Source organism: Myxocyprinus asiaticus, chromosome 49 (assembly GCF_019703515.2).
Source record: "Myxocyprinus asiaticus isolate MX2 ecotype Aquarium Trade chromosome 49, UBuf_Myxa_2, whole genome shotgun sequence".
Taxonomy (NCBI): domain Eukaryota; kingdom Metazoa; phylum Chordata; class Actinopteri; order Cypriniformes; family Catostomidae; genus Myxocyprinus; species Myxocyprinus asiaticus.
In genome coordinates, this window is record NC_059392.1 from 6,779,836 (window position 1) to 6,795,985 (window position 16,150).

The 16,150-nt window shown below is 37.5% G+C and overlaps 1 protein-coding gene across 1 annotated transcript in view; it reads right to left on the reverse strand.

The window, feature by feature from the left end:
* The window catches only part of LOC127437999 (von Willebrand factor D and EGF domain-containing protein-like), an 86,649-nt gene that overhangs the window by 22,092 nt on the left and 48,407 nt on the right, over positions 1 to 16,150 (reverse strand). The window contains exons 17-20 of the mRNA XM_051693206.1: positions 14,812 to 15,062; positions 12,402 to 12,621; positions 3,765 to 3,902; positions 1,046 to 1,222 (exon numbers count right to left, since the gene is read on the reverse strand). Of these exons, the coding sequence (XP_051549166.1) occupies positions 1,046 to 1,222; positions 3,765 to 3,902; positions 12,402 to 12,621; positions 14,812 to 15,062 (786 nt within the window). The remainder of the gene's footprint in view (positions 1 to 1,045; positions 1,223 to 3,764; positions 3,903 to 12,401; positions 12,622 to 14,811; positions 15,063 to 16,150) is intronic.

The window sequence follows — 16,150 nt, forward strand, 5'->3', positions numbered from 1 at the left end:
CTGTATTTTCTCCCCATTTCATTGGTAAAGATCATCTAAAGTACGTCTCGCAGAATAGCATTAATATAGTAGTATTTCCAAAGGAAAAATTTTGTTGTCTATATTACATTTCTCTGTGCCGTCTCGTGTGCCCTCTGATGCTGAATTGTGGTTAGAACCAGCCGGATATGTTTATAAAATAATTACGAGCTAATGAAAGATGATGGAAATAAAGCGAAAGGTTCATTTTGTTGAAATGCCAAAAAGCTGGAAAGCTGGTTAGAGTACAAATGTTCCCTGAAAATCTCCCCATGGCCAGTCTCACTGGCTGATGGATTATATGTCTATCTGTCTTTCCATTTTATTCCCAGAGGATGTAACCTGAGGGAGGGGAGGTGAGAGAGAAGATGAGGAGAGGGAAGGAAACCATGAAGCCAATTTACATTTCCCATCCTAATGTCCTCTAGGGGCCTGTTGTGCCAGTCCCAGCAAATATGTTCAGCTCAATCAATGGACTCCTGAGCTGAACTTTATCAGTGCAGATCAGTACAGTAGAAACTCGCATGCAAAAAGGTTAAGAAAACAACTTGTGATTCTTCTATCCTATAGGATTATACTGTACATGCAATGGCATTTGTGTGTCACTTATTTCTCTTCCAAAAAGAGAAAGTCCTTTACCTAACCTTGCTCTGCTAAGTCTTAAATAGAGAGAGTGAATGCCCAGCATGGCTAATTAGAATCACTAATTTCAGGCATCATACCAAGACGAGAGAGTAAGAGGTATGAGTACAAAGACACATTAGCAGGCCTTGTCTTGCATTGTGCTCAACAGCTGGAGGAGAATTCATTTCCTGGGAAGTGACACGTACAACAAAACTCAATGCAGGAAGTGACTCTAGGGGGACTGAAGAGACAGCATGCAGTTTTAGTGAAAGACAAATAATCATTTTCTGCAATGTCATGACACCAGCAGTGGGTGTTTTTGGCTCCAAACGAAACCTTCGCAGTTTTGTTTCCAGGCCATCTGTGAACATGGAAGGATAGAACAATAGAAACATGTACTTGCCAGTTCTCTGATTCAGGTTGGTAGCGGCTTTGGTGACCAGAGCCCTGCTTGGAGCTTCGTTGGATTCTAGTGAGAGGTGAGTGGAGGTGGTTTTGCTGACTCGCCGCACAGCAGGTGGTGTGGAAAAGGAGGCCACGTGAGAAGTGATGGGAGGTGAAGTGACCAATTTTGCTAGTGCTGATGAAAAAGAAAGAAAGAGAAGATAGGCGATATATTTTAATGTTTGCATTACATAACCAACTACATTTACAAGCTTGTTCGAATGCGATCAAATTGTGTTGTATCTCAACTGGAGTGTTGCACTTGCAATGCAAAGGACTGGAGTACGAATCCTGAAGAGCACGCAACTCGAAACGTGAGTCGACGGACCACAAACTGAAGTGGTTGCTTCAACAATTGCGTTTATCATCTCACATTTGCTTTTATGACACTATCGGTTAGGTTTAGGTTTAAGGTAGGGAGGTGGGTATTGTTGATTTAAAACTCGATATAGCATTAACCTTAAAAACCCTAATCTGTTTAGGAGAACGTTTAATTCTCTTTTAGCGCCACATTGTGGGCATTTTGCCTCGGAACTGCCGCGATACGCGTCATGAACCTCATAATATCTTTTTGCGAAAATGGCACCAAGGTCATAATTTTTAGGCTACATTTACCGATGCCATTGTAAAAATGCACTATTCATAGTAAGCCTTGATAACTTTATTCCATGAGTCAATCAATTACAAGGGATTATTGAGAAAGCAAGTAATATTTGGCTGATCATTTGATCTGGTGGCACTCATCAATGTGCGTTCAACACCATATGTAGAATAAAACAGCTTTTTCTCTAAGACTGATACGACTAGAGTCTTCATCTCATGTGAGTGTACATCATTTGAAACAGATTTTTCAAAGATACTATTCTACTATTACCATTTCTTTCTCTTTTAAAGTTTAGCAATTTTAATGCAAAATTAAAATCACTGAGTGCACCTATAAAACATAACTGACGACTTTAAAATTGTTACATTTTACAGACAAAAAACAAAAGAGGTAGATTTCTGCAACAGTGCGTCATCATCCATCAAAATTAGATCTATCATTGTGAGTCACTTTGACCCCAAAAACACAGTTTGACTAATCTAAACCATGGCGAGATAAATTAATTGGCTGGGCAAGATAAAATCATTGGCAAGTCTTGGCTGCGATTTTACATAAGTGCATATTCAAACGTTTCTGGGTCACAATGACTCAAAATGATGGAGCAGCTCACATATGCTTTAAAATACCATAGAGTTTGATTGGACTCAAAGCCTTTTACGTCAACAACAAAAGAAATGGGAAGAGTTTTATCCTGCTTTTGATCAGCTTATTGATAAGCTTATTATTTAACCTATAACTATTCATGATTATATGGTTAGCATTTTATTTTTAGTATTCAGCATTGTTTTTTGCCTTGCTGTCTGTGACCCTATTAGAACATAAAATGGATCACAACCCACCAGTTGAGATCCAGTATGATGAACAGGGAGTTTACACTACCTTTCGCTCTGGCACTTTTTTAATTTTCAAGGCTGCTAATTCAAGTTAGTTGAACTCCTCCCTCAAGAACACACTGTGAATTATTCCATATTCAGCTTAATACAGCATCTGCGTCCACTTTAACCACTACTCTCACTCTTTCACTCTCTCTCTCTCTTGCTCTTTAAAGATGAGTTTGAACATTGAGGCTGTCTTCTCCACAGATTGTCAGAAGAGCCACACACCTGAGACCAGGAAATTCACTCTTAATGTATTTGTTCCCTTTACAGAGAAGCTGTTTTACCAATTATCTCTAGACAAGAGCAGAGTCTGGCATCATGTTTGTGCACAAGGTTGATAACTATCTCTTGACATCTGGACTGTATTGCTCCTGCAGTTCTGTTGGTCACAATCAAAGTCTGTCAGTCTGTTGTACTTCTACATACTACAATCAGACAAATTGTGTTTGAAATTGCCCATCCAGGCCAGGCCTGGATCAAGAAGTCATCAAATCTTGGAAATTGTGAACACAGGGCTCCCTGATGTTAAGAAAAGGTTTACTGCTTGCAGATTATGGTCAAAACACATCTGCAGAATGTTTTGTCAAAGTGCAAAGAGGAAAATGGAAAGCACAGCTGTGAGAAGCAACACTAAAGAAACAATGCAGAGAAAACCACAAATCCTGTCTGTTACTTGTGTTAAAATGGAAACTGCTGATATTTCAAAGAAAATTCATTATCATTTCATCATTTACTCAACCTCAGTTTGGCCCCTCTATATGCTTTCATTATTAGCATTCATAGCGCATTAATTCTTACATGTTTGACAAGTCAAAAATTATTATTGCAGCTATTCTTTGAAATACAGTGTTTTCATTTCTGTATGGAAAATCTGTGACCATACATCACAGGGAAGCTCTCAAGCTGCGACTTTGATGCTTATGAAATATAAAGCCCCTCCCCCCGAAGTCATATTTAGTTATGACATTTTTTTGTGTTGGTTCTTAGCAAATGTAGTCATGCTTTGAGAGGAAATTTAGATTTCAGAGGTATTGACTGATTGATTGATTAATACTTTATTGTCTGACTTCCCAGAAATTTGTTTTGCGCCAGATGTACATGGTCTTCACCATCATATAAAAACGTACACACATCACAAAGGACAGTTTATCCAATATACCGACACAACATAAGTCGCAATCACAATATTTTCTTACCTTTGCAGGAGGTACCGTCTCCCTCCAGGCCATGAGGGCAAGGGCCGCACCTGAAGGAGCCAAAGCTGTTCACACACCTAACGCCAGGAAAACATGGCGCTTTCTCGCACTCATTCACATCCTTCTGACATGTCACACCTGTAAAAAAAATAAAAAACAGTTTCCATGTTTCACATTTGACATGTTGTTCATGACATTTACAAAGTAATTAGTGGTTCTTGCTAAGCATCACTATAGAGCACAACACTGCCCACCCACTTTTTCAGCCATGTTGGTTCCAGAAGTATTTTTTTTAATTAATTTTTGAAAATTGGATAAAAAGACAAAATATCAAGACTTTGTACTTGATGTTAAACACTATTATTTATTTATTTATTTATTAAATGTAGATGAAATAACACGGACTGATATGGAGAATATATCATTAAACAAACTTGGAGCTCATGGTAGTTATGTCTTTAAAGGTTAATAAGTTAGAGTTATATATCAAATATTACAGGTTCAATACAAGTTAAGCTCGATTGACAGCATTTGTGGCATAATATTTATTCATTTAGACTCACCCCTCCTTTTCTTTAAAAAAAGCAAAAATCTGGGATACAGTGAGGCACTTACAATGGAAGTGAATAGGGCAAATTCATAAACGGTAAAATACTCACTGATTAAAAAGTATAGCCACAAGATGTAAACAGTCTTTGTTAACATGATTTTAGTGTTATAAAATCACTTACTGACTTTTCCTGTGTAAAGTTATATCCTATACCTGGATTACACAGGAAAGTTACAGTTGAAGCCAGAAGTTTACATACACCATAGCCAAATACATTTAAACTATGTTTTACACAATTCCTGATGTTTAATCGTAGAAAACATTCCCTGTCTTAGGTCAGTTAGGATCACTACTTTATTTTAAGAATGTGAAATGTCAGAATAATTGTAGAGAGAATGATTTATTTCAGCTTTTATTTCTTTCATCACATTCCCAGTGGGTCAGAAATTTACATACATTTTGTTAGTATTTTTGGAAAGGAATTTTGTCCCATTCCTCCAGACAGAACTGGTGTAACTTAGTCAGGTTTGTAGGCCTCCTTGCTCGCAGATGATTTTTCAGTTCTGCCCACAAATTTTCTATCGAATTGAGGTCAGGGCTTTGTGATGGCCACTCCAATACCTTGACTTTGTTGTCCTTAAACCATTTTGCCACAAATTTGGAGGTATGCTTGGGGTCATTGTCCATTTGGAAGACCCATTTGTGACCGAGCTTTAACTTCCTGGCTGACGTCTTGAGATTTTGCTTCAATATATCCACATAATTTCCCTTCCTCATGATGCCATCTATTTTGTGAAGTGCACCAGTCCCTCCTGCAACAAAGCAGCCCCACAACATAATGCTGCCACCCACATGCTTCACCGTTTGGATGGTGTTCTTTGGCTTGCAAGCCTCACCTTTTTCCTCCAAACATAACAATGGTCATTATGACCAAAAAGTTCAATTTTTGTTTCATTACACCAGAGGATATTTCTCAAAAAGTAATATCTTTGTCCCCATGTGCACTTGCAAACTGGCTTTTTTATGGCAGTTTTGGAGCAGTGGCTTCTTCCTTGCTGAGCAGCCTTACAGGTTATGTCGATATAGAACTCATTTTACTGTGGATATAGATACTTGTCTACCTGTTTCCTCCAGCATCTTCATAAGGTCCTTTGCTTTTGTTTTGGGATTGATTTGCACTTTTCGCACCAAACAACATTTATCTCTAGGAGACAGAATGAGTCTCCTTCCAGAGCTCTATGATGGCTATGTGGTCCCATGGTGTTTATATTTGCATACTACTGTTTGTACAGATGAACGTGGTACCTTCAGGCATTTGGAAATTGCTCCCAAGGATGAACCAGACTTTTTTTCTGAGGTCTTGGCTGATTTCTTTTGATTTTCCCATCATGTCAAGCAAAGAGGCACTGAGTTTGAAATACATCCACAAGTACACCTCCAATTCAGTACACGTCCTATCAGAAGCTAATTGGCTAATTGTCTAAAGGCTTGACATCATTTTCTGGAATTTTCCAAGCTGCTTAAAGGCACAATTAACTTAGTGTATGTAAACTTCTGACCCATTGGAATTGTGATACAGTCAATTAAAAGTGAAACAATCTGTCTGTAAACAATTGTTGAAAAATGACTTGTGTCATGCACAAAGTAGATGTCCTAAGCGACTTATAGTTTACTAATATTAAATCTGTGGAGTGGTTAAAAAATGAGTTTTAATGACTTCAATCTAAGTGTATGTAAACTTCTGACGTCAACTATAGGTAAGCGATTTTATCAAGACCGATCAATCTCAGCCAAGAGGGCTTGTAAATCCTTCAAAGTTGCCTTTGTCCTCTTGAAAGCTTCCCTGATCAATATCCTCCTGGCATGGTCATCCAGTTTGGTGGGACGGCCCGATCTAGGCAAGGTTCTGGTGGTGCCATGCACTTTCCACTTCTTCATAATGCTCTGAATGGTACTCAGGGATAGTTAAAGCCTTTTTAATCTTTTTGTACCCTTCTCTTAACCTGTGCCTTTCTACAATTTTATTCCAGAGCACTTTTGAAAGCACATTTCCAACCCTGTTGAATATTTGAATTCATTACCATGCATTACTAGTACTGGAATCCTCAAGGAACAGCCGGTTTTATTCTGAAGTAATCAAAACCACTACAGTTGATGTCAGGGATAGGCCAATTAGCCAGGGATAGGCCAATTAGCCAGGTATGTGATATGAAAGGTGATTGGTTGCACCTGAGCAAGTTTGTAATGGTTACTCTTTGTGGGCTGATCACTTATCCAAACCAGGTATTTTACTAATTAATTTGCACTAATTGTTCAGAATTGTTTACATGTTATTTTCACTTTGATTTGTAAGGTTATTATGTGTAAATACAGCTGGAAAATGTTAGATTGAATTAATTTAAATTTTCACAGTGTAATGTGACATAAGGATTTTGACAAGATACGATGACTTTCAATACGCACTGTATGCAGAAATGTTGCATTTTTTAGATGCTGTGTCAAGTAAAAAAGAACCTTTAACTTCTGAAAATGCGTATTGAGACACCTACGTTCTGTTATATTCATTTCACTGCGTCTAGTTTTTTTTAGTGCAAGAACCTGTTCAGTACGAGTGTCCCCTAACATGGACTCGTAATTTAGAGTGTGACTGATAACTTGTTTGCCTATATTTACCAAGCTATGTATATGTAAATTATTGTCACTGTGAGCAAAAATAAATATACGTATTGTGCTTCAAACCCCCCAAGACGCAAAAGTTTAACAAATGTCGCTTACTGCGCACACAAATTGAAGTACATTTTAAATTCAAACAGAGTTGGAAAATACTGTGAAAGAGAATATTAATTTCGTCCACTTGTTTCCACTGCTAAAATATCAAGAGGGTTGACTAAAAAGTGCTTTCAGCAACAGTAAAACATCTCGGCACCGATTCATTACTGTGCTGAGGCCCATTAACTACTCCCAGCAGCAAAATAGCATCCAGACTGCTTTCTTTGTTTGGGTTCGGTACTACCTGCTGGGTCTTTTTGTTTATTTGTATTTGTGTTGTTTGTGGCTTCTCACAGAAGTGTGTTGGAACGGCCTCTAATAACGTCCATACCATCTGTAATGGCCCAAAGCATTATAAGCCACCGCAGAACATGAACTTTCAACCAATAAGAAGTGTCTGTTCAGTTGACTCATGCTTTGCCATCAGTATGTGAAATTGACAAACTCTTCTAACATCATTTAACATACACTGTGTCCTTAGACAGTAAAGGTATAAAGTGTCCTGACATGAAGCTTTGAATTTGATCTGCAAGCAACAACAACGATTGTGGTTAGCCAGCAAAGACCAGTGATGAGATTTTAGCTTTGACACTGAAGTTCCCAGACAAGGACCCTTATTTCTTTTGAGTCTTTTTTTTTCACCCACATGTAAACTCATGGCTTTTTAATGAGCTGATTCCTGGTCATAACTAGCAAAGAGCATCAGCAACTTTCTTTTTCTCTCCCCTTTTCTCCCCATTTTTGAATGCCCAATTCCCAATGCGCTCCAAGTCCTCGTGGTGGCGTAGTGACTCGTCTCAATCTCAGTTGCCTCCATGTCTGAGACAGTCAATCCGCACATCTTATCACGTGGCTTGTTGAGCGCGTTACCGCAGAGACATAGCACATGTGGATGCTTCACACTATTCTCCATGGCATCCATGCACAGCTCACCACGCACCCCACAGAAAGCGAGAACCACATTATAGTGACCACGAGGAGGTTACCCCATATGACTCTACCCTCCCTAGCAACCGGGTCAATTTGGTTGCTTAGGAGACCTGGCTGGAGTCACTCAGCATGCCCTGGATTCGAACTCGCGACTCAAGGGGTGATAGTCAGCGTCTTTACTCGCTGAGCTCCCCAGGCCCCCTGAGTATCAGCAACATTAAGATATCATACACATCACAATATATATGTCACGAGCCAATAGTTCATAGTGCATCATAATATCATAAATGGATTGCAATAGAGTGCAACAGGATCGCAGACTTTTTCAGCCATCTTGGTTCAGGAAATATTTGATCTAATAGGGATTTTATAAAATCCTTTAAAGAGTTCTAAGCCATGAACCAAATAAACCAGCTCCGAGATTAATCACAACATTAAAAACTTTGATTTGAAGCAAAAAAAATAGTATTTGAAAATCATACAAAAAGACAAGGGTCAAGACTTTGTATTAACATTTTTCATAAGGGAAAAAAATTATTACAGGAAGCATTGCTAATGCCAATCGAATTAAAAAATGCTGGACATTTTTTTAATGATTTAAAGTTGTTGATTATAGAAACAATACATAAAGTTAATTGCAAAATATTTAGATATAAATATTGAAGTACTTTGAGATTGTAAGGACACCAAATCAATTATGTCATTCAAAATTGGACAAAAAGACAAAAGGTCAAGACTTGGTACTTACTATTTAAAAAAACTATTTATTTTTTTTTAATGGAGATGAAAATGAAGATAGGTGCAGAGCTCTTTTGCCATGGTTTGTTTGCCGCAATTTTCTGATTGGTGGATCTTTCACTTCGAGGTCATGGGTAGTGCTATTAAACACGATTAAAAACAAAAATGAAGTTGAAATAACTTGGACTGAACAACCCTACTTATAACTGTTATGTGTAGATTTTAAGAGTCATGCTTTAGAAATATGACGAAAAAGTGGCTAGGCATGGCAATTAAAGCTTAAAAAAAAAAGGCATACAAGTAGAGGTGATCTAGTTTTGTCACGTGTCGCAGTTAGTTGGAGTGGTGGTGACGTAGTGGGCTAAAGCACAGACATGGTAAGCAGAAGGTTGCCAATTCAATCCCCACAGCCATCACCACTGTGTCCTTGAGCAAGGCACTTAACTCCAGGTTGCTCTGGGGGGATTGTCCCTGTAATAAGTGCACTGTAAGTTGCTTTGGATAAAAGCATCTGCCAAATGCATAAATGTAAAATTTTATTGAATTGTGTCGATTGAGTGTTAAACGCACCCTTTTATATATAAATTTCCCTGTCTCGGATCTTCTAAATCCTTAAAAACTACAAATGAAGCAATGGACATTCCAAAATCATGAAATGTAAAAAGAAGGTATAACCTAGCCATTTCAAAAAACTAATCAAGTCAAGGTTTTGGACCAATGATTTTCAGAATAATACCTGTTATAATGAAAAAATGGAAGACCATAAAACATTAATACCAGTGAGCTCAGCGAGAACGAGAAAATCATTGCGTAATCACGCCTGTGTAAATTTTTGACAATATATCTGCAGTGGACGAGGTTCTGATGATTATCTTGTCAGTCTCTGCTTCCATTTCATGATCCAAATGTTTTACTTATTTAAGAAGATGCTCTCGTTTTGACAGGATGAGAATGTGGAGAGGGGAACAAAAATGTCTTCGGTTGAAAATATCGAACACTAATATAAGCACCTTTAAGTTAGGTGTGAAGATCAAATGTCTGTTTGGAGTGTTTGTAACGTATTGACTCATCAGTGAGGCAAAACGTAGTTCCTACTGAGATCAGCACATTAATCAAATATCAATTGTACTGATTCTGGTCAGCTATTCTTTCCAGTCAAGGAAAGAAAATCTAACTAGTTAGTGACATACTTTTCTGAAGTTTTAACAATTATGAAAACATGTCTAATCTTTCTTGACAGAACTTTTGACAGATTCTGTGTAGAAACACCTGGTTTGCTCTTGGGGTTAATGCAACAACAAGTACATACCAAATAATTACAAGTACATTCTTTTAGTAATTTGTACATTGCAGGAATATTTCAGTCCACATCAGAGCCAGACTAGTCTTGCATAGGTCTTTGACAAAACAGCAGAAAGTCTGGTCCCCATTGCAGCTTATTCTGGCAAAGAACTGTCCACTTAGTTCACATGCACTATAATCCATATTCATTTGAAAACTCCTTTTTAATTTCCTAACTTCACTGTTTTCCAAAGTATGCAGTAATGGAGAGCTTTTTCAAAACACTTAATTTTCGGTGGATGAAAATGCCATTCTAGCGTGGATGAGAGGCAAATGTATTAAGTTTAACATGGCCTTAGACAAAAAGTGACCATTTGACCAAAATTATTCTCGTGCGACCCCACATACACGTGTGGACATTGTATTTTGGCTTTGTTATACGCAACGCATAATTCAAATTCATGTAAACTGACTGATCTCAGTTCAGGAGACTCAGTGCTGTCTAGGGTTGCCAACTTTCTTCCAGCCAATTATGGGACATTCCAGTTTTAAATACGAAAACACTTTTTTTTTCCCAGCGGGGCTCCAGCATGAGATGCTTACATGGAAAACAATTGAAAATAGTGCGGACAGACGCAAAAACACTTTCAGTGTGAACAGCTCCTAATAAGCTTCAAATGAAAACCACTTTAATACAATGTCCAGGAAAAAAAAACAATTTCTATCAATCTTCACTTTTAATAAACACTACTTAAATAAAAAAAAAGTAACACGAAGCTGCAATCAATAGAGAAAGACAATATTTTTCTGTCAAGCATGTTCTTCCCTCTAATTAACTTAAGACTGTCCATTTTTAAAACTCAAAAAATCAGCTTCCTGTTAAAAATTTGGGTCATCCATTTGTAGACAGTTGGCTATATGACGAATGTGTCAAATATAGTATTTTATATTTAGTATAGAAATTTTTATTTCTTTTTTATCACTAAAAATAAAATAAAAGTACAAGTCTTAGTAGTAACCATGCATTATAATGGATTTTTATGGGAGAGAAAATGCTTAACATGAAATAGTGTATTACTCCATGGATTACAGTGTCGTTGTTTTGGCAGTAAATAGAGTTCATCACAAGGGAATTTATTCTTTTACTTAACCTGCACTGTATTGTACTTTTAAAAAGTGCTGCAGTTTTTCTCACCGTCATTTAGCTGAATCTCTCTTCCAGAATGAGCACTGAAATATGCAATGTAATGTAATGTAGCGTACGTGTAACTTTTAACAGCCGGTAACTTGAAAGGTGTGTCTTTCAGGTCCATTTTCCTGATTAGTTAAACATTCTCAGCAGTTTGGGTGTGACACTAAAATGCAGGACAAATGGATTTCATACGGAACGCAACTTTGTTCTGTCAAATACGGGACTATTCCATATTATACGGAATGTTTGGCAACCCTAGTGCTGTCAGTAAGGAGATCAACTTTCGATGCACGAGTTTCAAGTCATGTGACCAAACAACATGGCGCTGACCACAGCAGAGTTTGTGTTTGGGAGAAACGCCAACAAAACTACATCTGATAAGAAACCTCATTAAGTTTTTATATTGAAACAATGCTTGATTAGAGTTTCATGTGATAATGCCATTTTTTAAATGTGAGTGATTTATCAAGAAACGCCACGCTGACAAACACAATGTACACTAATGTGTTTTTAAGCACATCTTTTCCTTAGAAAGCCTATATTTTCTGTGCATTATCACACTGAGAATTAATGGGTTCATCCAAAAGCTGAAAAATGTTGCTTTCAGGGGCTTTTTATGGAGTTAGGATGGAAATAAGGTGCATTTCGAACTGTTCTGACACCAGTGCAGACAGTGGAGGTTAAGACGTTCACTAAATAGGGAGCATGGGATCATGCTATAGATCTGCCAATTTCTGCCCATCTTAATTTAAAAAGATTCAATTGTTTTACAGACATAACTCAGAAAGCAAAGCGGCATATACAATTGTGCTTGTGGATAATTACATAAATTCTACTGAAAGATATGGTAATTCACCCAAATGCAATCTCTGGGTTTTAAAAGTTAGAAACACGTAATTACGGTAATTCTACCGGAAGCTGTGAAAATTCAGCCAGCCAATCAGACTGTTACTTGCGTTTCCAGCTAGCACTTGCCATTAATGTGCGCAACATGCATCAGATGGTCAGTGAACAGACTGTGGTCGATCTGTGAGCATGCCTTCATGTTTAAAAAACAAAAAAACAAAAAGAAAAACAGTAAATTACCTAAAACTTTTGGTTAAGGCAACCTCTAATTTTTACAAGTCTGAAACTAGTAATTATTGTAATTCCAATGACATGAATGTAGCCTTAATACCTGTCAGTCCAGCAGGGCACTGGCATTCGAACCCATCAACCAGATCAACACAAAGTCCTGCTCGACATGGACTGGAACTGCATTTGTTCAGCTCTTCCTGGCACAGGTCACCATGGAAACCTGTTGGGCATACACACAGGTACTCGCCACTGCCCGCCGGATACTTGATGTTGGTCACACACGTCCCTCCATTCAAGCACCCACATGGCCGTACATCTACCTGTAACCATGGAGACACAGCGAACCAAAAAGTACCGGTGAATAAAAATTATTTCCTACATACAGTCAACTTTGCATCTCAAATTAACCTCTTAACATCTGGTCATATAAAAGCCTTCTAATGGTATACAGTGGCCCCAACAAGTATTTGGATGATTTAGCCACACTTTAAATAGACTGAATGTGTTCTTGCACTAAAAAATGTAGATGTAACACAATAAATGGAACAGAATGCAGGTGTCTCAAAAAACTTTAATTTGACTAGGCTTTTAAAACAATATTATTTAAATTATAAAACAATAGCTAAACAGTTTAAAACATTAAATAAAATAACACTTTATAAGGGCACACCTGTCTTGTAAAAAAAAAAAAAAAAAAAATTTTTAAAGGTTTTTTTTATATCTATCTCTTTTCTCTTTGTAACCACAGCAAAAGTACCATGGACTCAAAACTAAATCCAAAATGCATGCATTTGGCAGCATGTTGCTAATTGCAGGCACTCTCTTCTGTCCTCAAACGACTCTCTCAAACACAGACAGTCTTTAATAAGTGCTAGAAGGCAGGAAGCAGATGCTTGTTAACTGCCTAGGCCACAGAGGAGATGGCGAGTATGTTTGTCTTCCTTTGCACTGGTTTGTTCTGACTCATGACTCTGGAGAGTTGAGTTATGCTGTCTGTATACAATGATTAGATAAGCTGTATTCATACATATGTATAAAAAACTAGACTGAATACAGCAAATTCTACAAATATCTTAAAGTAAGGCAGTCTTCTTTTACAAAAAAGTATGATGCAAAGACATGTCCTTCATGCGGTAGCATCTATATTAACTGGTTTAATTCAAGTGAACACTGGATCAGTTTGACTGCATTAGGTTACCATATACATGTATCATGGTATTTACATGGTACACCAAGGTAACGTCAAAGAATACCTTACATGTCCAAGAAACATAGTACTATCACAGTACATGTTCAAAAACATGGTATTACCAAGGCGCATGTCTTAGAAATGTGGTATTACCATGGTAATTGGTCCCATAAATATGGTATTATCATGGCACATGATCCAAGAAATATTTTATTATCATGGCTTATGTCTAAATAAAATGGTCTTACCAATGTAAAAGTCCACAACATAAAAATATGCTTTTACCATATCACATGTCCAGAAAACATGGTATTACCATGGCACATTTCCAAAAATATGGTATTAAATTGGCACGTCCAAAAAAAAAAAAGATTACCATGGCACATGTCCAAAAACATGGTATTACCATTGTACATGTCCAATAACATGGTATTAACATGGTCAATGTCCAAAAAAACATGTCCAGAAAACATGGTATTACCATGGTACATGTCCAGAAACATTACCATGGCAAATATCCAAATAACATGGTCTTACTATGGCACATGTAAAAAAAAAAAACAATACATAATATTACCATGATACATGTCCAGAAAACATTATATTACCAAGGTACATGTCCAGAAAATATGGTATTACCATTGCACACCTCCATAAAACATAGTATTACCATGGCACATGTCTAAAAACAAGCTATTTCCATAGCAAATGTCCAAATAACATGGTATTACCATGGCACATGTCTAAAAACATGGTATTACCAAAGTGCATGTTCAAAAACATGGTATTACCATTGCACACCTCTAAAAAACATAATATTACCATGGCACATGTCTAAAAACATAGCATTTCGACAAATGTCCAAATGACACGGTATTACCATGGCACATGTCCAAAAACAAAGGTATTACTATGGCACATGTCCACATAACGTGGAATTATCACAGTACATGTCCAACAACATGATATTGCCATAGTACATGTCTAAAAAACCATGGTATTACCATTGTAAATGTCCAAATAACATGGTATTACCATGGCACATGTCCAAAAAACATGGTATTACCACAGTACATGTCCAAAAAACAAGGTATTACCATGGTACATGTCTAAAAGCATAGCATTTCCAAGGTAAATGTCCAAATAACATGGTATTACCATGATATTAAAAAAAACAAGGTATTACCATGGTACATGTCCAAAAACTGTAAATACGATTGAAACATTACTTTGCCAGAAAAACTGCTTCGTGTGTCACAGAAATTCAGTTTTGCTCCTAAACAAAAAAAATCAGTCAAACATCAATCTCCCTGTCTCTCACCTCCACAGTAAATCTGCTCTGAGCATCACACTCATCAGACACAGTGAATTGGAAGCTGTATGTCTCCTCCCCATATACTTTCCAGATGAGAAGCCCGGCCGGGGAAATAGAGGCCCCGGGAGGCCCTGTCTCCAGCTGGAAGAGAAGGGCTGAACCCTCGGGGTCTGTGGCTGTGAACTGGTACACAAAGTTCTCCCCTGCAAAGGTCTGCAGGACGCCCTGTGGCACGTGGAAGGTCGGTGGTCGATTAGCTGAGGAAACGAGAGGGAAATTGCAGGATGCCATAAATGAATTGCTGATTCTGAGAGCTGATCTTCAGTTGGCGGCCTTCCCTTTCTAATCTTACATATCCTTAAAGTAACAGTTCACAAAAAAATTGAAATTATGTCATCATTTACATTGTCCTATCGTTTCAAACCCATATCATTTACTTTTTTCCGTGGAACACAAAAGGAGATTTTTTGAAGAATGTTCGAGCTGTTTTCATACAATGAAACTGGACCGTGATTTTTACCACTAAGTTCCAAAAAGGACAAAATAACACCATTAAACTTGTGAGACCCCGTGTCCACATGCATGGACGTTGTATCTTCGCAACCATTTATACACAACGCAATTATAAGCAACGCATAATTTTAATTAATTTAAACCGACTGATCTCAGTTCAGGAGACTCTAGGCTGTCAGTAAAGTGTTAGACTTTTGACGCACCAAGTTATGTGACAAAACAACATAGTGCCGATCACAGCGGAGTTTGTGTTTGGGAGAAATGCCAACAAAACTACATCTGGTAAGAAACCTAATTAAGTTTTTACACTGAAACCTGTTTGAGTGAAAAGATTAGTCTCTAGTTTCATCCGATATGTCATTGTTTAAATTTGATGATTTATCGCGAAACACCATGCTGATAAACACAATGTACACTAATGTGTACTTTAGCAAATTCTTTCCTTAGAAATTGTATATTCACTGTGCATTTTCACACTGAGAATCAATGGGTTCATCCAAATCCTGAAAATGTTTACTTTAAGTGGTTTTATATGGAGTTAGGATGAAAATAAGGTGCATTTTGAACTGTTCTGAGACCAGTGCAGACAGACAGCTCGCTGGAGGTTAAGTCATTCACTAAATAGGGAGCATCCTATAGTTTTCCTATGCAGCTAAGTGCATTTACTCCTAAAATCTGACAAAAAGTTCAGTTTCTGGCTGCAGGTGATGTTTGGACCACTCATCATGTTCGGCAGACATGGGACAATGATAATCAGTACATAGATTCAGAATTTATAATGTATAATTATATTTTAACATGGTTGGCAATGATTGGATGATGCTGGCCATTA